This window comes from Thunnus maccoyii, chromosome 23 (assembly GCF_910596095.1).
Source record: "Thunnus maccoyii chromosome 23, fThuMac1.1, whole genome shotgun sequence".
Lineage (NCBI taxonomy): Eukaryota > Metazoa > Chordata > Actinopteri > Scombriformes > Scombridae > Thunnus > Thunnus maccoyii.
Genome location: NC_056555.1, coordinates 184,577 through 212,372, shown reverse-complemented (window position 1 = coordinate 212,372; position 27,796 = coordinate 184,577). Strand labels below are relative to the sequence as shown.

Genomic DNA, 27,796 nt, shown 5'->3' with positions numbered 1-27,796 from the left:
ACATTTACATTCAGCCTCATTACAGTCAGTGTGAGCTGAGAAGCTGCAGGTGCACCATTCTGCTGGAGACATACAAAAATAGATTACAGTGATGCACTCAAATACAGCAAAAACAACTGGCTGATTTCTGAAAGTGTTCACTTTATTTTGTTGTTTTACACATCCTGACAAATGTCTGGAAGCGGATGTAAGGTTGATCCTTGATGAAAAGAAAAGTTATGACACATATGTAACAGGTCTAGTGATATTAAATAGTACATCACCATGGCTGATTAAAAAAATAATAAATAGAGAGGAGCATTTGGTTTAATATCAAAGGAAACTGCTACAAAATACCAAATCTGAGGATGCCAAATTCTAACAAAACTACATGTATGGCAGGCCTTACTTGCCCATTAAACCACTTTTTCAACATTTATTACACCAAGTACATTCCCCAGCAATGCAGTGCCAGTCTTTAAAAAGCACAAATTTAAGGCACAGTTGGGTTGTCCGCTGCAAAGTGTTGCACCAGGTTATGAACATTTGAAATGTGCATCATTTGTACAACTTCACACTGCAAATACTGAATCCAACTTTCAATTCACTGCATTAAAAATGAATTATGTGTGGCAACTTGTGGATTTTTAGCGTTTTCTGAATACACGTGCTATAAAAAACACACAAGCAATCAGGAATCCCTAAGTTCAGTACAGTCTCCTTGCAGAGCTTGGAATATATGGAGTTTTGTATTACAAACAGTCAACTGATTCACAGTACTCCTTATGACAAAGCGTGAAGAGAATTACAAGAGGGGAAATCAAAAGAGCACTAGCAACTGAGTCAGGTTTCATCATGCTAGAAAACATCTGTCTCACAAAGTGAGATGAGCAGAGATTGTGAACTGGAAATTAAACTTCCTGATGTCTGTGTGCTCCTCTGGTCTGCCATGTACACTGACAGATGACAATATACACCACTTGTTCAGAACAGGTTTGGAAATGCAATTCAATGAGGGGACATACCCACAGTGAAAATGACCCGACTTTGAAAGAGGTAAATAATAAACATAAGTAATAACATAGCTTGGGAATATATTGGATTATAACTGAAGAAGAAAGCTTCAGGTGACTGTAAAAACTACACTCCCTGATTATGTCATATCACCCAAAAGCTGAGAAATGGGGAACACTGCTGGACACTTTAACAAAATCAAGGACAGAGGGAAAGAAGGCCATACATGGAACAAACAACCTACACAGTGGCTGAGTCAATACCCTCACTGTTGCCTGGTTTTACCAGCTGAACTATTGTACGTCTGTGTGTATCGGTGCTGTTGCAGCTTTTCGGGGAGTGTTTGCCTCTGGATACAGATGCACTCTGCTGTATAAGTGAGCAAGAAAAATTTGAGTTTATGGTTTGCTTTTAATACAGATTATTTGATAAAGCTTGTGCTACCATTCACATGTATTTACAGCACGCCCTCTTCAAGTCTGTTCATGCCTTCCTCGTTTGGCTAAATAAAAATAATCAGAATAATAATAACAACAGGGAGTACATTGAACATCTCTACGAAATCATCATCCACATTGTGTTGTATTGAAAGCTTACATAGAGGCATACTCTGATACATGCAGCCATTTCCATACAGTGCTCAAATGAACTCCATCATGGCATCAGTTAGACTGTGGAAGAGAAGGAGGGAGGGTTGGAGTCTCTGCACACATCTTAAATATTCCAGAAGAACTTTGCTTCCTTGTTATAAATCTATGACATTTTTAATACAAAGATTGTAGAAAACAAACACTGCACCACTGACAGCTTCTCTGGAAAAGATCCTGTTTTGAAAAAAGACAAAACAAAAAAAGCTCTCCCATGACAAGACTCAAGTCTTCCCCGTTAAAATGCATTGAAGGAGCAGCAGCAGACTGGTACTGTCATGCTGGGAGGGCACAGAGGAGAATGCTAAATCTAATGATAATGCTGATCTCATGAGAAGCCAGAGGAGTTGGCTGAGACACGATGCTGCAGGCGGGGCGTAGTGTTCGTGGTGCTAGTGGTGTTGAGGTGGAGACTGGAGGCCTTCAGGGGTGTGCTGCAGCCCTGGGCCAGTGGGAAGCGCTGGTGATACCGGTCCAAACGCAGATACTTCACCGTCACCAGCTTGCCTGTCAAAGCAAGAGCAAGAGCCTGTCACTGATCAATCACTATAGTGCTGTTCAATACATGCAACTAACCATAACATCAGCTCTTACAGTTTCCTCTGAGGGGTGTGCTACAGGGATACTCATCTAACATCCATCATCCCAACCAGTGACAACCTGTACACAGGATGCTGACGAACAAAGCATCCTCTTCTACTGCAGCTTCAACAGTCTCCAAATCCTCTTAGACATTGCTCTTGTTATGTGCTCAATGATGGAGACAGTGATGGAAGAAGAGCAGTTGATGGACAATCGATTCTCCTCACTAAATGTTACTGTTGCACCTCTGCTCTTAATAATACTATAAAAATAAGACTGTCACTTTGGTCAGTTACATATGTAGGACATTTTTCGTCATAGTCAAAAAATGAAAAGTCCAAATAGAAAATAAAAAGAAATAAAATTAAAAAAGATTATTATTTTACTTCACTACTAGGAATAATCAGGCCATAATTAAACTTAAAAAGAAAAAGGAAACTGAAATAGCAGTTGTGGATGTAACGTGTGCACAGTGAACTCAGCAGCCACACATTTCTCCATTCTCTATTTCTCTGCTTTGCATCTTCAGTTTAGGCTAACTCATTGTTGCTAACTTTGGAGCTAACCCCCTTCACTTTTCCAGCACTTGGGGAAACGACAGATGTGACTTTTTAGCATTTATTAACTGACACACTGTAGTCTGTACTGTGCATTTACTGCCAGACCAACAACTTTTACTGCTAACCTTTTCCTCTGCTCCACTCACATCAACTGTCATTTTCCTGCTGCTTGCCCTTTCCTACTCGCTATGCAAACATACTACGCAATTCCTAAATGGAGTTATGCTACCAATAGTGTCCCAGACAACGACACAGAAGTTGACTCAGGTACTGGAGCAGCGCTGCACAGAGACCAAATGCTATTGATTTCCGAATGAATGGACATTTGGCGTTATTTTTGGCATTAAAAAATATTTTTTTGGCCTGGCAGGGGTTCTCGTGTTATAATTATAGGAGAAACACTGATTCAGTAAATGCTCAGTAAATGTTAAGTACAGTTAGACCTAGCAGTCTCCATTAAGTTGGGCGAGTTCAAAGTTGTGAAAACAACAGGGGTGTTTTGAATACACCCCCGTTTTCACAGGTAATTTGTTAGTCTGTTCCTCCCACTGCGGGAAATAATGGATTAATCCTGGAAGGCTACTGATGTAGCACTTTTCTTCTCATGAAAAGAACACAGAGATTATTTGACCAATGAAAGCATATCGACCAACTTATCGACCAGTCAACCAGGAGACTACAGCCCTACTACTGTCATATGGTATTGCCAGGAGATGCTGGCTAACAGTAAAGACCAGCTGATTGGACTAACATAAGTTAACTGACTTAATCTCGGCATCATGATAACCTCAAAGTGTTGAATTAGACCAGAGTACACAGAAACAGGGAAACATGGTCATGTATCAAATCAAATCACGTTTACTGGTCACTCCACTGCATACATGAGTATGAAGGCAAGTGAAAGTCTTGGGTGCTTGTTCCATAACAGCGTATCTGTATAAGACACAGACATAACCCGATACACTCTAGTCTAAAAATGTAATAAACCTCATTAAATACAGGGTTAGACTGTTGAAGCAGTGCAGTGTATGAGATTAACACAAGCTCCACTGTTTTTCTGTTGCACTGACTTGTCCTCCCTGCAGATAGATTTTTCACCTGAACATCACAGTGAAGGTCCACTTGGTGTCACAGCTTTGGATCAGTGGTCTGCTGCAGTGTTTCTATTAGTCCTCATTGGGTCAACAGCACAAGCTGGACATTAGATATACAGCTGATTCTGTAACCACTGGATCAAGGGACACCACTAAACTCAGGGCTTTTTCCTCTCACTCAGACAGATTCACACTTTATGAAAGTCTTGTATTCTATTTTTTCTTGTACAGTTTTTTTTAAATATTTTTATATGATCTATCATTACCTTGTTTTATTTTGCTTATTGTATTTTGTTTGTAATATTTTGCTATTCTCTACTTTCCCCTGAGGGATCAATAAGTGCAATCTTATCTTTACCAGTTAAGATGAACAGACTTTACATGACTGTACAGTGACAGTACACATTTGTTGTGCTTTACATTATTTGCTTCTACTTCAGATCCGCTGCTGAAATTAGAAAGATATGACAGCTTATTTGGCTGCTAACTCACAGCCACAGGTTTTTATTAATTACTATGACAGTAATTCAGTTATGATTATGTAGAGTTAGTCATTTGCTCTGCGGTCTGTTGTCTTCATTACACTTTTAATTATAGGATAATAAAATGTTAAATGTTCTTCAGTAAACTACTGCAGCAACAGAAGGTTCCCACACTGGGTCTCAAACCCCAATCTCTCAGATAACGGTTGACTACACTAGCCACACAACCATGTCTCAACTTTGTCTGATGTGCAGATCTGCAGTGATTTATATATCATAACACAGGACCAGGAGTGGGAGTTGAAGTTGCGTTCAGTATCTTGCCGTTAAACAGATAGGGAATTGTGGAGTTCTTAAGGCTCTTTGGTGACTGGTGACTTTGTTTGCGAGGCCACATGGACAGAAATGTTAGAACATTTTCATCAATTTGAAGCCATTGCCTTACAACCCTGCTCAAAAAATCAGCAGTGCGTGGTGTTTACAGCAAAAAGATAAGGGTGGCTGGCTGAGGACAAGCCTAATGCACTGCTAACTGACTGGCGATAGCTTCCTTTTTCTGACTCTGGTTAAAAGGACAAATCTTAAGTAAATGGTTAGAACTAAATATGGTTACAAAAGGTAAGAGGTTATACTTAACTTTTCCACTCTTAAATCAGTGGGAAACATTACATGATCATTTATAACAGTAGTTCAAGTACATTTTTATATACCTCCCCTGGCTCAATGACCACACTTGAGCACTAAAAAGACCCTCAAAAACCTAATGTTAACCTACCAGAATGCAGTAAAGGCTGCCAGATCAGTTTATTTTTCAGACATAATCTCCAGAAACAACCATAATCCTAAAGTTCTCTTTAGAGTAATAAACTCTTAAATTGGTGATACCTCCACCTCTTATCCTGAACTAGATGTTGAGCTCTCTGACAAATTTCTTGCTCATTTTATTAGCAAGGTGGAGATTATAAGGTCCCAAATCCAGCTTGCCCCCTGCATTCTCTCCATTCAACATGATAATCCTGTCACTTTTACCCAGTTTACATTGTCATAGTTAGAAAGTACAGTTTCCCACATGAATTCTTCCTCCTGCACCTTAGATACCATCCCCACCAAGCTGCTCACGGAGATATTTCCCACTGTTGCCACAATGATTCCCTGAGCTCTGTTTTTTTCCTGATAGTTTTAAGCATGCCACTGTCCACCCTCTACTTAAAAACCCAATTTGGACCTTCTGTCCATAAACAACTACAGACCTATCTCCAAACTGTCTTTTTTATCCACAGTTCTGGAGAAAGTAATTTCATCTCAATTGATTTCTTTTATGAATAGAAATAGTGTTTTTAACTGCTTCCAGTCTGGTTTTAGAACACTCCAAAGTACTGAGACAGCTCTTGTTAAGGTAACTAATGACATATTTCTGGTTGCAGACAGAGGTGACTGCTCGATTTTAGCCCTTTTAGATTCAAGTGCCGCATTTGACACTGTTGACCACAGTATCCTCCTAAATTGCCTGGAGTTCGCATCAAGGGCCTGGCTCTTAGTTTATTACGAACATACCTCCTCAATCGAACTTTATCTGTCACTCTGAGTAACTCCTACTCCACGACAGCTCACTTGAATTATGGGGTCCCTCAAGGCTCAGTTCTTGGCCCCCTTCTGTTCTCCTTATACATGCTGCCCCATGGCCAACTGACATTAAATCCTGGATGTCCCAAAATGTTCTTAAATTTAATGACGACAAATCTGAGGTCATGCTGTTCTGTACCCCAAATTCTATCAGCTCTTTTGGTGCAAACCTTGGCGATTTGTCAAACAACATTACACAGACTACTAGGAATCTGGGGGTAATATTTGATGCCAACCTCTGTTTTGATAACAAAGTCAAAAATATTGTCAAGTTGTGTTTCTTCCAGTTGAAGATCATCTCTAAATTAGGTCATTTTTACCTTTTGCCGATCTTCAAAAAATTATACATGCTTTTATCTACTCTCGGCTTGATTACAGCAACACACTTTATTCGGGCATCAGCCAGGGCTCCACCGTCTCCAGTTGGTCCAAAATGCTGCTGCTCGTCTCATTACTGGGACAAAAAGGTATGAGCACATTACACCTGTGCTTCCCTACACTGGCTCTGAGTTAGCTTTGTCATTGATTTTAAATTTTTATTACTCATCATTAAGGCATTAAACAGCCTTGCTCCTAGTTACATATCTGCTTTATTGTTACTTCTGTGCTTCTGTCGTTACCTCTCTGCTCCTCTGCCTATTTCATCTGCCTTGTTTGGTTTTATTTTCTTTTGTAAAGCACTTTGTAACATTGTTAAGAAAAGTGATACATGAATTAAGTATATTATTATCATTATTATTATTTTTAATAAAGTGGTAGCAAAAAAGTGTCCGACTCAAGACACAATGACATTAATGCTAACGTTAGCAGGGTAACTGCTGCAAAGTAAGGTAAGTATGGTAAGGAATGGTAAGCTAGGTAACACAGGTAGCAACCATGTTATCTTTACCTCCACTAAATAAAACAAAGTTACACAAACTACCTCTCATTACCAGGATAATTTTTGTCACAATTACCACTAATAGTATCTGCATTTATTGCCAGACACATCCTAACTGTTGCCATTTATTTATCAGAATTACAATCGCTCGCTATCTTACCAACATAATTTGCATCATTAACAGAGCTAAGATACATAAAAGGGTTGTACAGCAAAAAAGTTTAATCTGGCTCAATTTTTCAACCATGTAATGCGCCAACATCTGGCAACACACTTCACTGGCCAATCAAATACATTGCAAGTACACCTTTGCATCTTGCAATTCAACATGGAGAAGAAAATGACAGCATCATTTGTAAAATTCTGTCTCATAGTGTTATAAAGAGCTGTCTAGTGTTTTGTTTGATCAGCCTTCAAAATTCCTTCAGTTTTACATGAACTTAAGTAAACAGGTTAATCAGAGAATGCATTAAGACGCACAGTAGTGTGGTTACTGTAAATCAGTGTACATGGCAGAGAAATGTGCATTCTCCAGTTTTTTGTTTAAATGACAGTTAAGAAATCACCATCAATCAATCATCATTACTGGAGAAAGCAGACTGTAACCTGGTTTCTTAAAAAAGAGTGATGAATTATCTCAAGGGGACTCCCGGGATCTTAGATCATCTTCTTACCTGTACCAATACAGTCCCTTGTTTTTGTATTCTTTTGTTACTGTTGATGTGCTCAAAATGTAAGAGTTATTAGGTGTGTCATTTACCATCAAACCAGGACCCATGAAGTGCCTTGAAGGCTTTCCCTGAGTGCTCTGCAGAGAGACACTTGACATAGACACAGCCCTGTGGAGAGAGAGCAGGAACCAGTGTGAAATTACTACAGCTAACAGCATGGGGGTGTGACATCAAAGTGTGCTCATCACTCATAGGACAGTGTATACCTCTCGCGAGTTCTTGTCAACAGCAATATGGACAATGCCGTCGTTGTCACTGCACTTCTCCAGAATGGCCTCATGGATGGCTAGGTCCCAGTTCTCCCCAACCTCCCTGAGAACACAAATGCACAGGTTATGAGCAGAGTCAAATCAGGGAAGAAATTATGTTTGGTAGCTCCTGGCAGCTCATCACACAAGCAGCAGAGACAGGTACTCACATGACTGGGTCAAACATGTTCCTGATCTTCAGACATGGCGTCAGGCTGTTGGGAGGTGAATTCCTACGGTCCAGAGGGAAAGCTGAGGAGGACAAAAGACAAAATCTCAATGAGCTCATCATCATGTCAGAACATACAGCTGGGTCAGTGCAGTCCAGTGAACTGTCAGGTCAAGGTGCACCCACAGTGGCACTTTGCTTTTTTGGATCGGAACAACACTGAACAAGTTCATTTTAATTAACCAGAGCTTGTAAACAAAGAGGTATGTTGACTGTGGAAGTAAAGTAGCTTTTTTAGTAAACATTTACTGCCAGGAAATCAGTGGTGGTGATGGTGAGCTGTTGCCCATCAGCTGTAAATGTCTGTTTACCCATGATACCATGCATTTTCAGGTTTCTAAAGACTAAGGCCGTATTCATACCAAATCAGGCGGTGCGGCAAAAACGTCAGTCCTCTCATTCATTTTAATGGGGGTAGTGCGTTTTGGCTGCAGATGTTTTGGCCGCTGCGGCGCTGCACCAGACTAGGTGGTGGCCAATCACAGCCCAAGATCAGACTGATCAGAGCTGTAAACTCTGCCATGAGGGAGCACAAAGACGTTACTAGGAGGAGGGGAGAGAGAGAGAGAGAGAGAGAGAGAGAGAGAGAGAGAGAGAGAGAGAGAGAGAGAGAGAGAGAGAGAGAGAGAGAGAGAGAGAGAGAGAGAGAGAGTGAGTAGCAGTGGTTGAGCGAGCTAAAGAGTGAATGAAGAGAGGGAGTGCTGGTAGCGAGAAAGAATCAGATCAGTAAAACGTTATTTTCTGATTGTTTCACAGTGGTTACCTTGTAGAGCACAAATTAACATGCCCCCAACCCCACACACCTCCACTCAACCCTGCGGCTGAACGCCGCACCGCCTGGTTTGGTCTGAATATGGCCTAATACAGTTTGACTGAAAGGCTCTCTGGAGCCATGGGACAATTGTTTAGTTTGTGGTACCTTTTCCCTGCCAGACTTTGGAGGGGATCAAGGAGGTCTTGTCACAACTGAGAGAAGGCTGGATCCACCTCCAGACCAGGAAGTCCGCTCCACCAATCCTCTGAGACTCTGTTCGAATTCTAGACTCGTTGGCTGACAAGAAGCTCACAGCCCTCTCCCAAATATTCTTCATTTTCTTCCTGTAAAACATCAGAACGAACTACTGACACATCTTCCTCACCAGATGGATCAATAGACAGAAAGGTCCTATAGACTGGTGATGTATCTAAATTTACTTCTCCATAGAAGTCACAACAGCAGCAATCTGACCAAGTGACATTTCTGTATCACATTAATGCAGCCAGATTGACACAAAGGCTACAGCACAAACATCAAGGCATCTTTTATTCCATCTCCTTCAACGAACACTGCAATATGACTATGGATAATGACCTCATAAAACCCCATTTTGAAAAATCTGAACTATCCCTTTAAGCACAAGGAGCTTAATTCAGTGTACTAAACCATGAAATACTGTGAATGAGCCAGTTTTAAGTTAATGGGGAGATGTTCTTCTCATGTCAGATGAGCCTATTAAATGTGTTTTCATTGAGGATTGTTCTCCTCTTGGTGCAGAGCAAGAGAAGAAATAAAACATAAAAACAGCCAAAACACATACATTTTCATCTGTCTTTCATTCCAACAGCGTTCAGTCTAAATATCCAGTAAAATGCTTTACATACACCACTGGAGCGAAGTAATGATGTGAACTCTTTTGAAGTACAAGATTTATGCTGGGCTGGAAAAAATGGGCGGCACAATTCTATGTGCCATATTTCATTTGATGAGATGAATTAGAATTTATTTGGGGAGCTGCAGGGTTAAACAGATTAGTGGATAAACCAAGTCATCCACCTGCTAAAAAAGTTTAAAAATACATCAATGATGCAGCCTTGTGAGAGAACCGACAACACTCTTCTTCCTTCATATAATGAGTTTCCTGATCACTGCTGTTCTCCAGCAGTGCTGCTACTACAGAAGAAGGAAATGGGGCTTTTGCATTATCCCTTTGTGTACCAGGTACCAAACATGGCATAAGAACTGCATCTTTCTGTAACAGTCCTATTAAATTTGAAAAGAGCCGCTGTGGAAAGTTTACATGTATGGTTATGGTGGTATGAGATGTATGGTTAAAAATTCACTCAAAAGCCACCACCTTCATTTCATAAGCTAAACCTATTTAGCTGTTCAAAATAATTAATACACATTTGTACAGTATAGTCATTATAGAAGTAAGCTTTGGATGTTTGTCAGATATTTTCTAATTAGATAAACAGTTGGTTTGAGAAAAGAAATCAGTGCCAGTGGTATTGGTGATGTTAAACTGCATATGCTGCATGGCAGCTGTTAATTCCATGCCCTGATATACTGTTTTTAACACTTGCTAGGTTTTCTATCTGGGGCAAATATTAAAGATCAGCTGTGCACTGACCGGTCCTGAGGCTGAACCAGGGAGTCCCTGACGTGTGGGATAGGCAGGTAGGGCTGCAGGTCCTGGTTCTCTTGGCAAGCCTCACTGTGGCTCCTCAGCACATCTGAACAACAGCAACACAGTTAGGAAGAAAGAAGGGTTACAGCATAAGGAGAAAATACAGCACCCAAAAGAACCTCCATGTGTTTGTTCCCGTGACTGACTGGAACAAATCACCTGGACATCATGTACAATCAATGATACACTAGGCTACTAGGATACATGTACATAAATTTATACTTTCAGTGGCCACTTTATCAGATACACCTGTACACCTGCTTGTTAATGCAAATAATCTAATCAGCCAATCATGGGGCAGCAACTCACAAACACAAATCAGTTTGCAGTGTTTACAGAGACTGGTCTTTAAATCAAAAACATCCAGTAGGTGGCAATTCTGTGGGTGAAAGTGCCTTGTTAATCTTGTAACCTTCTTGAAGAATTCAGTTCCTCTACCTGTATTTCCACCGGAGGAACAAGGGTCTAAATTAAGTTCCAGGGAGATTGTTTTACCCCCCAAAACGTCCCTGCTGGAACTTTGGGGGTGGGGTTTGTAATGTGCACAAGCAATGATTGGTCAAACACAGACACTGCAGTAGGGCTGCTCATTTATGGCAAAAATCATGTGAACATCTGTGAACTTTAAATATAAATATCAAGTGAAAACAAATAAATGTTAAAAAAGAGATAAATAAAAAACTTATATATATATATATATGTATATATATATATATATATATATATATATAGAGAGAGAGAGAGAGAGAGAGAGAGAGAGAGAGAGAGAGAGAGAGAGAGAGAGAGAGAGAGAGAGAGAGAGATAATATAAAAATAATAAATAAAAATAAATTAGACCAAAATAATTGAGATCATATTATTGTAGTGATTGTTGAGATGCAAGTTGTGTGGCGAGTGATCAATACTAAAATGATCATTAATCATGGTACTTTGAGAAGCAAGATGTTTGACAGAAATCATTGACTTGTATTATCATGCAGTATGTTTATATGCACTTAAGTAACCAGGTTACAGTTGGTTTTCTCCAGAAAGCTGATTTCCTCACTGTCATGTGAATGAGAAACCTGCTTTCTGTAATCAGAGTATGGGATTAGAAAAACCTGGCTTCCGCAGGTAGATTTTGCTTCCTGGAGAACACCAATTTCTCTGCCATACACGTAACCAGATTCCTAATCAGCTTTTTACAAGTAAGTAAAAAGCTGATTAGTGCACAATAACAGACTGCAGACCAGAGTTTACGCTAGACGTTTTTTGACGGCCAATATGTACGTATAGAACAACTACTGGACATATGTTTAAATAGCCATATAATGCCCTACATTTAAACAGCAATAAAGCACAAAAACACAAACGCTATGATCCAACAAATGTATTTTAGTCGGCAGAATAAACTCTTCACAAACTTTGTGAATTGAGCATATAGGCTACAACAATAAAATATAATAAAGAGCCTTGCTGCTGCAACCACCTCCATCTGCCGCAGTCTCTCTAAGCCCACCTCTCACCAAGGCTGGGGAAAAGTTAAACCCCCTACTAATCAATTACTCATTATTTAACCGTAAAGCTCAAGGCTGATTCATTTGTTTCACTGTGCCAATGCTGGATGTAACGTTACCTGAGAGAAAACGGTAAGACTTTTTCAGAGTAGTGTGAACTGCTGTCAAGCCAATGCACTGGACTGTTGCTGAAGTATGCGCTGGCTTTTGAATCTCGTGCCACACTTAAGTAAGTTTATATGCATATATGCATATATGTAAGTTTATATTTAAATTGTCTTGGCAACATATCTTAGAGGTCACACAATATTAGGCTATTTAATATGCTATTAATGAATTTATTTATTTATTTATCTGGCAATCGGCACATTTCCCATCGGACATTTTGGCTGCTGATATTTTCATCTGCCAGACAACTACATGTGATGCCAGCATGTGCCAGCTAACGTAAACCCCGCTGCAGGCAGAGAAAGCGCAGCTCCGAGCAGCTGGATGAAAGGAGAGATCATTACATGGAGCGAAACATCCTCTTATCTAAAATAATAGCATCCAAAGTCTGACTGAAACTAAAACAAAGTAGCCTGTAGATGTCTCAATAAGTCGGTTTCCATAACTGAACATTTGACTGTTAAATTCAGACACATTCACTCTGTGAGGAAGACTCCACTCTGTCTGTCTGTCTCTTACTGCCCTGTCCGGCTGCTATGACACACGATGCGCTGGATTTATAACACAAGACAAAACAAGAGCATCATTACAAAACAAAATGTGGTACAATAATTGTTTTATCTTGATTATCTTGTTTTCATAATCACTGGAAGCCAAAATCGTAATTGAAACTAAAATTTGATTGATCAGGCAGCCCTACACTGAGGCTGCTTCATTCATAAAATAAGGAAGTACTCCAGTTTTGATACTAGGATGAGGAGAGGACATTTCTCTTTGTTTGTTAAGGTTAGTAAAGTTAACAAAAACAAGTTTGTTATCGGCTTCCCAACTCGTTTTAAAAAAGAGTGAGAGAAAAAGAGAGAGAGAGAGCACAAGTGTGCTGAGAGCACGAGCAAGATAGTGAGTGGCGGTGGTCAAGTGAGAGAGAGGGGAAGAGAGGGCGACAAGAACAAATCCAGTGAATGAGAAAAATACAATTCTATTTTCTGATTGTTTCAATGCGGTTACGTTCTAAAGCAGAAATAAATAATCATCACTCAGATGATTGAGGAGCCAGATGCTCTTAGTTTCAGTTTCCTCCACTGCATTTCTCCTTTCCATTAATTCATTATATCTAACTCATGCAGCAGTAAATACAAAGAACAACAGCACAAATCTGTGTTGTTGGTTTTTTTTTTTTTACTCGTGTGAGTATTTCGTTTCAAGCACTACTTTCATTTTTTAACTTCTCATGGGTCACGCATGATCTACCTGGTTCCTCAGGAAATGAAAACAGAAATGCACAACAGGGACTTCACATTCCAAGTTTAATTCCTGAGATTAGTTCCTCTGGCTCCAAAGTACCAGGAACTTTTGGTCAAAAAGGGGCTAGTAATCAAATAAATTAAATAATTAAATCTAACTAGGCATTACAGTGCTATGCAGAAGAGAACCTCTGATTGCACAACACGTCCAACCTTGAAGTGGATGAGCTCCAGCAGCAGAAGACCACCGCACAGGCTCACCAAAACTGGACAGTAGAAGATGGAAAAACTTTAACTGGTCTGATGAATCTCCATTTCTGCTGCCACATGCAGATGGTAGGGTCAGAATTTGGCATAAACAACATGAATCCATGCCGTCTTGTGTCAACAGTTCGGGCTGCTGCTAGTGGCGTTATTGTGTAGTGAATATTTTCTTGGCACACATTAGGCTTCTTAATAACGACTGAGCATGCTTTAAATGTCACAGCCTACCTGAGCAGACATGAGTACCTTAGAAAGTGGCACCTGAGTGTATATTGGGTACGTGATTTAATGTCTCTCTGTATTAGTAATGCATGTTATTAATCTATCATGAAGACTGAAGTAAATGTTTGTTTCTTCATTTTGCCACTGCTTCCAGACAACATGGAACATGTTGGGAAACATCTTATACAGGACACACACAGATGACAGTGATAACCATTTCTTTATCTATGGGCAAAACAATAAACAAGAGGTCGGGCTGCTCCTGTAAGCAACCACATTCACTTGCTTGACAGTTCCTGTAGAATGTGGGTGAACGTGTGGTGTTCCTTACCAATGATCCTTTCCACCATGTCATACATCTGCCTCGTCTCCTCCTCCTCTCTCCTCCAGCGACACTTCACGTAGCAGACCACACCCCACACACAGCCAACCACTGCACACATAGACACACAAAATTCACAGGTTCAAACACAGCTACTGAAAATCTGTTCCCACTGCTGCTTGGAGAAAAACTCTGTTGAAATAATAACAATTAGCACTACTGTTAATTCTAAGCAAGTCCTTAATCAACAAATGTGTTAATGATTGAGTTATCTATATACACTGCTCAAAAAAATGAAGGGAACACTTAAATCACACATCAGATCTTCATGAACGAATTATTCAAGTTGAAAATCTTTACTAATGTACACTGTATAATTTGCTGAGAACAAAATGATGTAACAAGGGTCAATGGAAACCAAAATCATCAGCCCATTGAGGGCTGGATTCAAAATCACTGAAAATCAAAGTTAGAGATTTAAATGACAGGCTGATCCAACTTGAGTGAATTTTGTCACGGCAACTCATAATGTGACTCAGTAGTGTGTATGTCCCCCAACTGCCTACACACTCTGGCCACATGAAGCCGGGCACTGTCCTGCACTAGGAGGAACCCAGGGCCTACTCCACCAGTGTAAAGTCAGACAATCGCTCTGAGGATTTCATCCTGGTACCTAACAGCAGTCAGGGTACCATTTGCTATGACAACAAGGTCTGTGCAACCCTCCAAGGATATGCCTCACCAGAACATCACTGACCCACCACCAAACCGACCAAGCTGGATGGTGTTACAGGCAGCATAACGTTCACCACGATGTCTCCAGACTATTTCACACCTGTCACATATGCTCAGTGTGAATCTGCTCTCATCTGTGAAGAGAATAGGGCGCCAATGGTGGACCTGCCAATTCTGTTGTTCTCTGGTGAATGCCAATCAAGCTGCATGGTGCTGGGCTGTGAGCACAGGTCCCACTAAAGGACATCGGGTTCTCATGTCACCCTCATGGAGTCTGTTTCTGACAGTTTGGTCGGAAACATGCACACCAGTAGCCTGCTGAAGGTCATTTTGTAGGGCTCTGGCAGTGCTCCTCCTGTTCCTCCTTGCACAAAGGAGCAGATACCAGTCCTGCTGCTGGGTTGATGCCCTTCTACAGCCCTGTCCAGCTCTCCTCGTGTAATGGACGGTCTCCTGGTATCTCCTCCATGCTCTTGAGATTGTGCTGAGAGACACAGCAAACTTTCTTGCAACCGTACCAATGTGCCATCCTGAAGGAGCTTGACTACCTGTGCAACCTGACTGGGCTGCAGGTACCGCCTCATGTTACCAGTAGTGACAAGGACACTAGCAGAACACAAAACTAGAGAAGAATCAGTTGGGAAGGATAAGGAGAAAGCCACCACATGCAAAACCATTCCCTTTTTGGGTGTTGTATAGCATGTGTAGCATGTGTTGCTTTTGCCTCTCCTGATGTCACTTTCATTTGCACAAAAGCAGGTGAAACTGATTCACAATCACTTGTCCTTCTTAAATGGACAGATTGATATTCCTAAAGTTTAACTGACTTGGTGTTATACTGTGACAATGTTCCCTTCATTTTTTGAGCAGTGTATATTAAACTGATTTTAAACAGGTGTGCATTTTTCCTTTAAGCCCCTATGACCATTTACCAATACTGCTTCTACTGTTCCTACTGTCCTGTGTGCTATTACATCTGATTCCTCCCCCATGGACTCTACCCAGAGAGCCTGATCAGGACACATGGCAAAGAAAATAGATGGATGAATCTATCAGGCTTCAGATAACAGACAGGTGGTCACTCTCTTGGTCCGTTCATTTACTTTGATTTTTTTGTTGATGTTATAGTACACTTTATTTATAGTCTCTATATTAATATAACGTGCACAGCACCTTCTATTGTTCTGTTTATATTACTGTTTGACTTATGGTCAGCCACGCTACCACCAGATTTAAAGGGTGGCAATGTCAGGTTAATATTGAAATATTGTGACAAATACTGGATGGATTGCCATGACATTTTATACAGATATTAAAAAGGTCTACAGAGGATGAATCCTACTTATTCCCTGACTTTTCATTGGGTACCACCAGCAGCAGATTTCACCTATAAAATCCCACTGCTTATTGACAAATCTTTGTCTTATCTTCACCCTTACTTCCATCCTGATTTTCTTTGGTGTTTTTTCCCTTAATGTCGAAAATTTAAAAAATAAACTTAAACCACAACAAACATGTAATGTTGGTTGACATTGTTAAGACATTGTTCTCATCTGTGTTGTGTTCTTTTAACCATATCTTTGGCCCTGTTTACACCTGGCATTAACATACGTCTTGGGAGATCCGATCACAAGTGGGCAGCTCTAAGCACAGATGTGAATGCACCCAAGACGCATTGAGGACGAATTGAGATCTGATCGCTCAGACCATATTTGGAGGTGGTCTGGGCCGCATGTGGCCACATTCTCTTGGCAGTGTGAACACAAATGTGTCCTAGGCCACATTGAAGGACCACCTGCTCAACTGACATCCTCTATTTTCTGGCAGACTAGGCACAGGAAGTGCTGCCTCATGGTCCATGTACCCTCCGTCCAAAGCCGTGCGCAACGTGTTTGATAACAGGATAAACAAATGCATTATTTTGTTTTTCTGTTTTTTGTGTGAATTAACAAAAACTAAGTCCATTTCCCGTTTTTTCCATTCCCCTAACCCGTTTTCATCATGAAATTGCCAATTGGAATAGAAATTAAACCAAAACCAGAAAACAACTTGTTTTTCCCTTGTCTGTCTATAAACAATATTTAGAAGCAAAACGTTTAATTCTGTTTCCCCTTGATAGTTGCCTCTGTCCTGTCAAGTTGATAACTACAGTTTTTATTTTTCTTGTGCTGCTTGACATAATGGAGCTCAAGATTTATCAGGAGGACAGCTGCTTCACTACAATTTAAATGTATGAACCTGGACTGTGTGTATGTGTAACAGCTGAACAACACAGAACATTAATTAACATTAGATCATGACTGATCCAGTCAGTGTTTCTGAAGACTGAAATAATCACTGAAGTTATGCTGCTATGCCTCGTACGTAAATGCACACAGCATCTCTCGATGGGAAGACGCAGCTGCGGGGAGATCACTGCATATAACTCTATACTGTATATACATGTTCAGACTCTGTGCTAGAACAACTCAATAGGACGGGCATTTGATTTTTGAGAGGGGGCAAACAATGCATTGTATACTTGTTTATCCTGTTATCCAACAAGTTGAACACAGCTTTGGACTGACGATACATGGACTCCTCCCACTGGTTAAAAACAACAACGCATTTGGTCTTTGCAAATGGAAATGATGTACATGTTTATTTGCATGTAGAGTGGGGAAGTGAGATCTGATCACAAGTGATCACTGGAGACTCATTTTCATGCCAGGTGTGAACAGACGTACTTAGACCTGTCCACTTGTGATCAGATCACCCAAGACACATGTTAATGCCAGGTGTACCCAGGGCCTGTGTGTCAGTCATCATTACATCACTGGCAATACTACTGTAGCAGGTGTAGGTGTACTAATCAATTACTGCACTTTGGAAACAAACTGATTAGCTGTGATCTACACTTTACACGTTTCAGGCCCTGTCTTCTTTATGTGGTGTGGTTCATCTCACCAGCTGCAATGAGGAAGACTCTGCTGATGACAGTGAGGAAGGCACGGCGGAAGCGGCATGTGAAGGGCATCTTGGGATGTGTGGACTCCAGCCGAGAGATCTCAGACACATCGGTTGCAGGATCATCAGCTACCTGCCCAGTCAGCCTTCACACACACACACATAGTTAGTACAGATGGCACATGCACATACAATGATATATGTATATATCGTGAATTACCTTATCCCAACATCCTGGCCTGTCCGGATGATCCACTCCAGAGAAGTATGAATGAATTCTTCAAACTCCTGATTCTGAGCCTGAACAAAAGACACATCGTACTGTTCAGAGGATAGCACAAATGAGTTTCCATTGGGGCCCTTATGTTAGCTTCCAGGAGTTCCCACTCCAAAGGGTCCTGTTGAATATGAATATATGAATATTGCTTTTCAGTAATCCTACACACTCTGGGTTTCCCTTTTGGCAGCTCCTCTCATGCTCTCCACTCGCACTGAGCATCACTCTCATATCCTGCTTTCAGAGGCAAAACATTTAAATCAAATATTCTTTCAAAATGACCTTTATGCAGAATTCACAGACTTCACATAAAAATATCAAGATCCCAAGTCACCCTGTCTAATATGCAAATTCCTAGAATTTCATGTCCATTGGGAACCACACACCTTTCCATGTAGTGTAAAAACTCTGCTTGTAGAAAAGTTACAGTAGTGACTGACAGCTTGTTCCAAGCTTTACTGAACAGGTAGGATGTTAATGAGTGGACATACCAGTAAATACACAGAGGCCTCGTCCATGGACAGACTCCTGTTTGGATGCTGCTGGTCTCCACAATCATATTGGCCTGCAATCACAACATCAATCCAACACAGATGAGAAAGGGCACACTTCTGCTAACTGCTTGTATCAATACAATGTGTCTTCACATCCTGTTTATCCACTGATTAGAATGTTATCATTAACAGAAATTTCTCACATTTTTTCATGTTTGCATGAGAGGCACAAAGGAACTGGGTAGTACCTAGTTTATATTAAAGTATGTTTTACATATTGGACAGTAAGATGTCCGCCAAATCCCGTTTCTGAACTGGAACCTGTTCTAAATTTGAAAGAACCAGGAGATTCGTTAAAGTTGTTTTTTTATCTGTACTAAGAAATCAGAGTAAGATTAGCAGAGCAGGAATTATGTTTTTGATGGAAATTATGGTCACACTGCAGTCTCCTCTCCATCTTCTCTCTGCTGCTCTATGTTTGACCAAGGGCAGGGCTGAGCTCCTCCGACACACACACACACACACACACACAGTGAAAGACAACATTTAACTCAACAATTATGCTTTGGACTGTAAGTGCAACAATACCTTCAAGACTAAAAAGCCAGTAAGAGTAATTTATCAAAACATCTACTTAACAAGCACATTTGCAGAGAGACTGTGGGCAAAGCAGTGGAAAATATCCCACTGCTTTGCCCACAATCTCTCCTCCACCACCAGTATGGTGTTCGGCGAACAGCTAATTTTTCAACAGTCCAGCAGTCAGTCCACATAAGCAGCAAGAGGGAGGGTGACAAGAGGACAGGATGAATAAGTGGTAGTGACTGATTTCATCGTTCTTTGCTCTTTTCAGACTTCACTCAGTGTTTTGATGTCCGGAATATTATTTAATTTATTGAGATCTTAGATTTGTTTCTGGAGTGATTTTATTGAGTTTGTATAGTGACTTTGCTGTTGTAAACATTTGTTTGTGCTTTAGGACCATCATTTTGTTATGTAAAAAAAAAACAAATATCATCCTGTCTAACTGATGACTGCTCCATTTGACAATGTATCATCTTTCCTTAAAGGAGACCTATCATGTTATTTAAGAATTTGTAATTTATACAGTTATAATGTCAGATATCCATATTACACATGGCCAATGTTCTAAAACATGAGGTGAAAGTATGTAGAAATGCTCCCTTAAAAGGGGTCATATGCACATTTCCAGGTCTGTATTTATATTCTGGAGCTCTACTGCAATATCTTTGCATGTTTTACAGTTTAAAAATCATTAATTATCTTATACTGGGTCTTTACGCAGCCCCTCACTTCAACCATTTTAGCTCCTGTCTGGGCCCCCTCCCAATGAGCCCACTCTGTTCTGATTGGTTAGCTTCCAGGAGCAGCATCCTGGCAAACTTCAGGCTGCTCAGGAGGCTGTGTCAACAAACTATAGTTGTAAGATTTCACTACTTTTCATGTTCTTTACTCGAAATGTCAACTTCTCAAATACATCCAGACATGTTCAAGCCAAAATCCAATCTGAAATATGAGAGTGGACAACACAAACAACACATGGCAAAATGTTAGCAACCAAACAGACGGCCTGTTTATGCCCTTGTTCATGTTCAAGCCCAAATAGAGACCTGGAAATGTGCATGATGTGTCTCCTATAAAGGACAAGGCTGGCAGTTTTCTATATTTTTCTTATTGTCTCATGCAGAGCCAAACCAACAATGAATTGATTGATGAAACTTCTTACAAGTATTATGTGTGTATCCAGAGCTTAATATAATTTATTCTTCTGTGCCGTAGACTTCCATTCTTGTCCAAAAACATGTCAATGAGTTACACCGCTGCACTGGGTCACATGTTACTTAGCAACGAAGAGTTTTGGGTACGTTAGTTAGTTTAGTAACGGCTCTAAAGACTAATAACAACGATCACGTTTTCAATCTGCAGAGAGTGGTTCTATGTAAGGCAGCATTCAGACTGACATTAGCTCCACATCAAAAAAGCAGCCCTCTCATTCATTTGATTGGAGCCAGTGTGTTGGCACAGCAGGGGTGTCAAGACAACACAAAAAAGTTGAATCTGGTTCAACGTGACATCATTTAGCAAGGCGCTGTGTTGGCCAATCACATACGTGCAAGCACACACTCCTGGTGGATCGCTTTGTAATGTGAACACTGTGTGTCTGCTGTTTACCTCAAGATTGTTGGCACAAATGATGAAAAAGTTGCTGTGGTGAGAACTTCCCAGAGTTGTAAAATCCTGTCTGTGAGTATTACAAACTGCTGTGCAGTGTTTTGGCATCTGATAAGTGTTTAAATGCATTGGCCTGAAGCTCCAACTTGACCTCCTGGTTTGTGTTTCATTGTCTCACCCGTACCCTTAAACAATACACCCCCACCAACGCAGCCCCTTGCACTGTTTTAACACCAAGATATTTTTGGCAGACGCCGCTGTGCATGATACACATTACTGGATTCTGCTTACTTTAATCTGTGCATACAGTAAATTTATAAGCAAATGTGCATTGTTTGCTTATTATTCATTAAAAGCACTGATAACAGCATTATGTTTATTGTGTATATCTATCAGACTCATGTTTGACTTTCAGAAATGAGCTGTGTGCAGTGCAGAGTAGATAGCTACCAGCGACGTGGGCCAGGTGGTCGTGCAGACTGAGCAGCAGCTTCAGGATTAGGTCCTTCTCAGTCTTGTTCTGCAGTAAAAATAAATAGTTAATAAACACACTCCATACACAACATAACTGTGTATTTACCAGGTTATTTGCAGTCCTTTCTTATGGCAGTTTGACAGTTGAAAAAAGTTCCAACTGAAAACCTTTATAGAGGCAAAATATTACAATATATGCCCCAAGATTTAGTGAATGACGTGAGCTAATGTGCGTCACTAATGGTATTCAGTATCAGTTTAGGTAAACTGCTTTTCCAACCCAGGTCTTTAGTCTACCCTTATTGATATAAATGTAGTGGACAAAATATTTCAAACACCCTCTCGCAATCAAGCAATACAATTGGTACTCACTGCCCACCCATCATGCTTCTAATGTAGTCCCAGGTTAAGTGTACACATTGCACTACATGAGCTCCATTGATTGAACCAAAATCTTTACGGCTGTAGTCTCCCAGTCGACTGGTCGATTAGTTGGTCGATATGCTCTCATCCGACCAAATTCTCATTGGTGAAATAATCTCCGTGTTCCTTTCATAAGAAGAAAAGTGCTACATCAGTAGCCCTCCAGGATTAATCCATTATTTCCTGCAGCGGGAGGAACAGACTAACAAATCACCTGTGAAAATGGGGGAGTATTCAAAACAGAGAAATAGAGAACGGAGAAATGTGTGGCTGCTGAGTTCACTGTGCACTCTGTCCCATTACATCCAACCTCCCCGCGACTAATTGATTAGTTGAAGATTATGTACGATTTCAGTCGACCAAGATTTTCTTTGGTTGACTACAGCCCTAAAAATCTTGTTACAATCTTAACTGCGGTCAAAACCAAAAGAGGGGGTCAGAGGAAAATATCTACTTACATAAGAGGAGTCAAATTCGGTGCCAAAAGGGTGGCTCTTAACTACAACAAAGGAGAAAGAGATAGTCAGGAAACAATAGCAACAACATGCTCATTCAAAACACACAGTAAACTTAACACACCACAAATGTGAAAGCACAAGCAAAAAGAAAAAGAAAAAAATGGTCTTTTGCAATAAGACTGCATGTTTGGAGACTGTGGAATGTGAGTGTAGTTCAGACATCACTCAACACATTAGTCAGTGTCTGTACATGAAGCTCAACACTTCAAACCTCACCACATCAGCCAAGCACTTTGAGCACTACCATCAGACAACATATAAAATTAATTATTGACTGAAATGAAGAATGATTACTGTTTACACACAAAATTTACAAGGAATGAATGAATGCAAAATAGAAACCCCTGTACAATGTAAGGCAACCCAACAGTTGTGTAGATACCTTTGTGAAATGTACAATTTCAAATTGTTGACACCGCGTCTTTGAAGTGTTGTTTCCATGGTGATGTTTGAGGTTGTAGATTGTGGTGTTTTTAATATAATATATAATTTGCACCTCTATATTTAAAAGACGGACAAACCACAGCTTGACACCACTCAGAGTTAGCCAGAAAATCTGTCTTTTTGCAACTTGAGCAAAACAAAGTATAGCTGAATAGGTTATTTTATAAGTTTCACTAATAATAGATTTCATTTGGCACATTAGCATCTTCTTATCAGGTTTTAGGGCATTGAAATGATTTCATTACCCCCCATATTTTCACTTCCCACACATTTTTTGACATCATTCTCATTTTTATTCTCTTTCAACAGCGGCTCTATATACCAAATGATTGATCAATTAAAGCTGCCTTCTTTTTCGTGTGCTTGTAAACAATGTTTCTGTTTACATTCTTAGTTACCCACCAAAACACAATGTGTGTACCTTTGAGGTCTAACAAATCTGTTGAATGGATTCCCATCCTCATAAAACACTTGCAAAGCCACTTTTTCTAAATAGTTTGAAACTTGAATTGTTTACATTCATGTTTACTTTCTAGCAGTCTGCTTCCTTGCCTTTGTTGGTGAATTGTTGCATTTCTTGGTGTGTTACCGCCACCTGCAGAGTGGAATAGTCAGAAACCATTGGCAGGAATGTGTTTCATGTCACCCGTGTGCATGTACAGGTGCGTCCTTTTTTGGTATTTGTGAACTGGTTCAGAACTGTAAAAGATAAGAATCGCGATTATGATTATGTGAATTGATTTTTTAGCCTTTATTTCATTTATGGGAGCACTATTATTACTAGTTAAAATTATTACTTTATTTTTTCATTGTAATGTTGATATTTGTTTGCATAATGGGTAATTTTTTGAGTAGGGCTGAAACTCACTTTAATTTTCATTAACAATTAATCTGCTGATTATTTTTCGATTAATTGTTTGCCTATAAAATGTTAGAAAATAGTGAAAAATTATTTCCCAGTCAAAGGTAACATCTTCAAATGTCTTGTTTTGTCTGACTGGCAGTCCAAATCAGCATGTATGACAAAGAATAAAAATTAAGAAGCTGAAATCAGCAAATTTTCAGCAATTTTGCTCAAAGACTGACTAAGACAATTGTATGATTACTAAAATAGTTGCCGATTCTTAAGACTTGAGGACATGTCTTAAAGTACAGGGAAGTCCTGACATTTATATTCATCCTTATGGGATGAAGTGGAACGATGAAAGTTTAGGCCAGCAAATAGCACTGAGTGCTGAAGGAGACTGCTGAAAAAAATCTACTTGATCACAAACACATCAGAAACAACATCATCTAGAGTATGTTTGGAGCCTAAATCGGGCCAATATTTCTTAGAGAAGGATGGATTATGTACCTCTCAGATGGCTAACTAGCTCTGGCTCTTACATAGCAAAGTTAGCAATTGCACCTACAGGAGGGATAGACTGAAAACAGGACTTTGCATTGTTCTTGGTTTGTGAAGTGTGTGGATTCTACTTTGTTCAGTCTGTTGGGTAGCTAGCACTAGTTAGCCATCTGTCTGGAATATCAGGCTGATGTCTTGTCAAAAAACACAAACAGTGAGAGCAGATGACTTAGACAACAGTCCTGTGTTAAAACAATGCAGGGGGCTGCGTTGGTGGGGGCGTGTTGCTTGCAGGTACCAGCAAGACATGAAGAAGTCCAGTTTGAGTAACAGATCTGTGAATGTGAAGGTTTATCAGGCATCATAACACTGCACAGCAGTTTATTATACAGACAGGATTTTGAAACTCTGGGAAATTTCAGCAGCATCTTTATTTTTGTCACTGATCACGAGGTCTTCAGTATAAATACTGTGTTTACATTAAAAAGCAATCTACATGCACTTATTTCAGTGGCATCCGCATCGCCTTGTTGGATGATGTCACATTGCCGCAAAAGTTGAGCTGATTCAACTTGTTTGCTGGATGACTCTGTGTTGCCCCACCCACAGCTCTCCACAAGTGAGCCTGCTTATTCAAATGAATATGCAGGCTGTGTTTATTCACACAGGGCCAATACAGTAAGAATGCAGCCTTGGTGCACAGATTTCTCTTTTCTGTCCTGCCTGTGGTGAAACTGATAAAGTGTATGTTTAAGCTCTGCTTAGTTGAAGCATCTAGTAGAGACTGCTCATAGTTGTATAGCATAGTTTGTTCTTTTACTATGCATTACATATGTATAATGATAACAGCCAAATCATTCTTTTGACATTTTAATTCAGTTATTTTCTTTTTGCATTGTGAAAATATCACAATTATCTCCCTGAGCCTGAAAAAGAAAAGAAAATCTTTCTTGCCACAATGGGTAGTTGTAGTTGAAGCTGCACAGCAGTTATGGTGTGTTCAGAGGCTCTGTTTACATGAAACACATCACTCTTGCAACTATTATCAAATAAGCACTGAGGAGGGATGCCAATTTGTTTTAAAAAGTAAACATACAAACACAAACCCCACCGCCATGCCACACTGACATGGAAATTCTACCTTAAACATTTGCTTTAAATTCATAGCAGACATATTTTACACTCTTTGATAAACTTATATATGATATCTTGTCAAATACTTACTGACTCCATCCACCTCCGAGGATCCAGAGCCCCTCATCCTAATGTACATGAGGCCCAGCAGCAGAAAGAAGAGGCAGGCTGCAGTGAGCAGGAACATGGACAGGTAATGAGCACTAAAGCTGCCAGAGGAGGCCACCTCTTCCCTTTTGAACTGCTGGAGCAGCTCATCCTCCGGGACAGACAGCTTCTGCTTCAGCACTGCCTGGCTGTATGAGTGGTTGGGAGCGGTGTGGTTGGAGTGTTTGCCCCTGTAGGTCTGGGACAGGCTGCTGTAGTTGGAGAAGCGCGGCCTCAACCCAATGCTGAACCTACTAGTGTTGCTGCTTTTGGATGCTCCGTCCTCGCCGTCGACGTGGTTGTTTTTGTCGGACTCTCCTCCATGGTTCTCGGCGAGGGACACGTAGATGGACTTCCTGGCAAAGTTGTGTCTCAACATGCCTCCCGACCGGTCCGAATCCATTCTCTGTACCTCGTCGTCCTCCTCCTTCTCCTCCCTCCGGCTACCCACCATGTTTAGACTCCCGGGTGGGTTAACCACTCCGGTTGCACCCCCCGTTTGCGACCCTCGGACGACTCTGTGGGATGAGAACACCGTTTTCGGATGGCTCCGTCTAGGCTCCAACCTATCCCGCTGTCGGTCTCCAACACCAAGGCCCCCAATCTCCTCCTCGTCCGAGTAATCCCCGGCTAGCTTGCTAGTATTCAACTGAGCCGCTCTGCTACCATTTAAAGACCGAGATGTCGTCTCTTTTTCCCCCTCACAATCGTCCTCGTCCCCTGATTCGTCGTAATTCCTTCCTTCCGCCTCAGGTCTGGATCTGGCACGAATTCCCCAGCCCAGCGAGACACTTCTCTGTCCGTCCGGACCCGGGGGAGAATTATTGCTATTCAGCGTACTCCCTGCGCCACGCTGACTCTTTACAGCCACACCGGGTGTTGTAACGGGCCTTATCTTCGGTTGTTGTTGAAAACCGGGGCTTTGGTCTGCCCTGCCGCTGTGATTGAGGCCTTTTCTTCTCTGTGGAGTTTCAGCGTCAGACTCGTCGGAGCTGAAGCCGAGGACGGAGGACTTCCGGCCCGGTCTCCTGCTAGAGCTCAGGTGCGTGACGTCATGGCTGGCTGGCCTTGATCCCGCCGTGTTGCCGCCGCCAGTGGTGCTGTTGATGGCCCCGCTGCTACGAGTTTTACCAGGTCTAAAGCCCCGCTGCTGTTGCTCCTCGCGAAGTTTCTTCAGTTTCTTCAAATATACCGGTCGAGTGTTTTCGGTAACTGGGCCTGGAGTGAAACCAAAGCGCTTTAATTCGGAGAAAAGCTCCTCATCCGTTAACTGCGTTGACGCCATCTTGGACAAAACTCCAGGAGAAGGCAGTATTGTCAGATCTCGCGAGAGAAACAAGCAACCAGGTCTATGGAAGCAACCCCAAAAGAAGCGACTTGGCTGTCCAGAAATAAAGAAAGAAAAAGCCCAGAACAGGCGTGTGTGTGTGTGTGTGTGTGTGTGTGTGTGTGTGTGTGTGTGTGTGTGTGTGTGTGTATATATATATATATATATATATGAATTTTTATATGTCATATATTTCATAAGCAACCATAAATTTTTCTTTTTAATTCTAAACATTACATTTTTTTATCTACTCTAAACATTTACATTTTTCTTTTTAACTCTAAAGAAGTTGAACAAAACAAACTGGCCAACAAAAAATGAGGAATGGGTAAATGAATGAATGAAAATCAGAGTTAAGAAGTTGCAAATGACGAACTGGCCAAGTAATTATATCAATGAAGGCAAAACAAAGATATCATGTTGGTCTTTCAACAATCATCAAAAAATACGCATACTGGGCCTTTTACTGGTCAGCTCTATTAATGTATGGTAAAAAAAAAAAAAAAAAAAAAGTATTTTGTCCTTCCTTGTCCTCAATGTCTTGTCATCAGCTCTGGAAGGATGGGATATAGAGCTCGATTCCGGAAGTGAACATCCCATTCATATTCTGAATCGAGGATAAAGTGGGAAAATAAATTCTGAATCGGCATTTGGATTATTAGGCATAATGTTGTAACCATCCCAGGTAGATTTACCACGAGCTATGAGATTGTGAAACAATGGTATGTGTTCCTGTAGAAGCCACAAATCCGTACGATATCAAGCTTGTTTTAAGAAACACGTTTTATTCCCGACGTCATGGAGAAGTACTACACTACCCACAATCCTAAAGTGTAATAGTGACGTCTCTGATTGGTGGAGCTCGCTGTTGCCATGGAAATGTTTAAGATCCGTAAACGTCATATCGACTGCTACCACGTTACTTTACGATCGTTTACCTCACGTTTACCACAGAACAAGTATGATTTCCCTCTCTGACATGCTGTGTTTTTTTTTTATAGATGATAGCGAAAGTGTCCAAAGAGGGGGGGGGGGGTCACTTCAACTCAGGCCATGTATTGGAGTGTAGTGTTTGTGAGGTTGCAGCTTGTGGGTTCTGTCAGGGCC

General features: G+C 40.8%; 1 protein-coding gene across 1 annotated transcript; it reads right to left on the bottom strand.

Moving 5' to 3' along the window:
* Positions 1 to 121: 121 nt before the first annotated feature.
* Positions 122 to 26,741, bottom strand: lemd3 (LEM domain containing 3). Its single transcript, XM_042403154.1, has 13 exons — positions 25,306 to 26,741; positions 22,233 to 22,273; positions 21,328 to 21,397; positions 18,682 to 18,755; positions 18,134 to 18,213; positions 17,914 to 18,059; positions 14,242 to 14,343; positions 10,460 to 10,562; positions 8,989 to 9,167; positions 8,011 to 8,092; positions 7,799 to 7,904; positions 7,622 to 7,700; positions 122 to 2,147 (listed from the first exon to the last, which is right to left on the bottom strand). The coding sequence occupies exons 1-13, from the start codon at positions 26,645 to 26,647 to the stop codon at positions 1,969 to 1,971; spliced, it is 2,583 nt and encodes an 860-aa protein (XP_042259088.1). The 5' UTR covers positions 26,648 to 26,741; the 3' UTR covers positions 122 to 1,968.
* Positions 26,742 to 27,796: the final 1,055 nt, after the last annotated feature.

Coding starts and splice junctions, on each gene's coding strand:
- lemd3 (XM_042403154.1), bottom strand. CDS start 26,647: ATGGCGTCAACGCAGTTAACGGATGAGGAGCTTTTCTCCGAATTAAAG. Junction 18,756..21,327: donor CCACCTGGCCCACGTCGCTG/GTAGCTATCTAC, acceptor TTGTGATTGCAG/GCCAATATGATTGTGGAGAC. Junction 8,093..8,988: donor CAAAGTCTGGCAGGGAAAAG/GTACCACAAACT, acceptor TGTCCTCCTCAG/CTTTCCCTCTGGACCGTAGG.